The sequence below is a fragment of the Cebus imitator genome, unplaced genomic scaffold (genome assembly GCF_001604975.1).
Source record: "Cebus imitator isolate Cc_AM_T3 unplaced genomic scaffold, Cebus_imitator-1.0 Scaffold2503, whole genome shotgun sequence".
Taxonomy (NCBI): Eukaryota; Metazoa; Chordata; class Mammalia; order Primates; family Cebidae; genus Cebus; species Cebus imitator.
Genome location: NW_016109818.1, coordinates 1 through 991, shown reverse-complemented (window position 1 = coordinate 991; position 991 = coordinate 1). Strand labels below are relative to the sequence as shown.

Sequence of the window (991 nt, the reverse complement as noted above, 5' to 3'; positions counted from 1 at the left end):
TGCAGGTCCTCCTTGTCAATGAAGCCATCACGGTTCTGGTCGATCATGTTGAAAGCCTCCTTAAACTCCTGGATCTGGGACTGGTCAAACATTGCGAAGACACTGGATGTGGCCCGCTGTGGCCGCTTCTTGGTGGTCTTGGCTTTGGCCCGCTTGCTGGACATCTTGGCTTCAGGTGGGTGGGGTTTCCCTGCAGGAAGGGGTGGAAGTCAGGGTGACCCTGTGCCTCTGGGCCAGGGAATCTTCCTGCTTCCTCCAGACTGGCTTTTAGCACATGGGCCTGGCATTCAAGGCCGCCTACGGATCTGGGGCTCCCACCACCCAGTTCTTCAGAAAAGCAGACAAATGTGGGCTGTGTGATTCTGAACAAGCTTCCTCTACTTCTTTGAGCCTGAGAGTCCTCATCTGGGACTGGGGGCCTGCGGGGAGTGCTGAGCAGTAGGGACGAACTGACCCGAGAGCCCCTGGATCAGTGCCGGCCGTGGAATCAGCTTTTTTGGCTGTGACTGTTTGGGTAAAACACTTAGGATTGGGCTTGGTGCCAGCCATTACCATGCTTTATCTTCTTTAATCCTTAATAGCATTTGCACTATCCCTCTCTCTTTCCAAGTGACAAAGTGGGTCCACTTGTGGGAGTCCGTGAGGGCTCTCCGGGGCTGCTGTCCAGGTTCCCTGGCCCCACCGGAAGGAGCTGCATTAGCAGTCCTGCATTCCTGCCGTTCCTCACCCTCCCGCTCCATCCCTCCGCTGCCCACCTGAGGTTCTAGGAGGCTCTGGGCAGTCAACCCTCTGCCTGTCCACCTCAGGGAGTCTGACTAGCCCCCTGGGGGGGTGGTCATAGACTGATCCTGGGTCCCTCCTTGTTCTGACTCCCCAGTGCTTATCGGGGTATGAGGCTTGCTTAGGCTTAGAACCCCAGCTTCTTCACCCTTGTTTAGACCTGGCTTCTTAGCCTCCAGCCAGCCTCTTCTGTCCCATACAGACTCTGATT

General features: G+C 56.3%; 1 protein-coding gene across 1 annotated transcript in view; it reads right to left on the bottom strand.

Moving 5' to 3' along the window:
• Positions 1–221, bottom strand: part of LOC108299165 (myosin regulatory light polypeptide 9-like) — a gene marked incomplete at its 3' end in the record, with an annotated part of 3,203 nt that extends 2,982 nt beyond the window's left edge. The window contains exon 1 of the mRNA XM_017521519.1: positions 3–221. Coding sequence (XP_017377008.1) covers positions 3–164 — 162 coding nt within the window. The remainder of the gene's footprint in view (positions 1–2) is intronic.
• Positions 222–991: the final 770 nt, after the last annotated feature.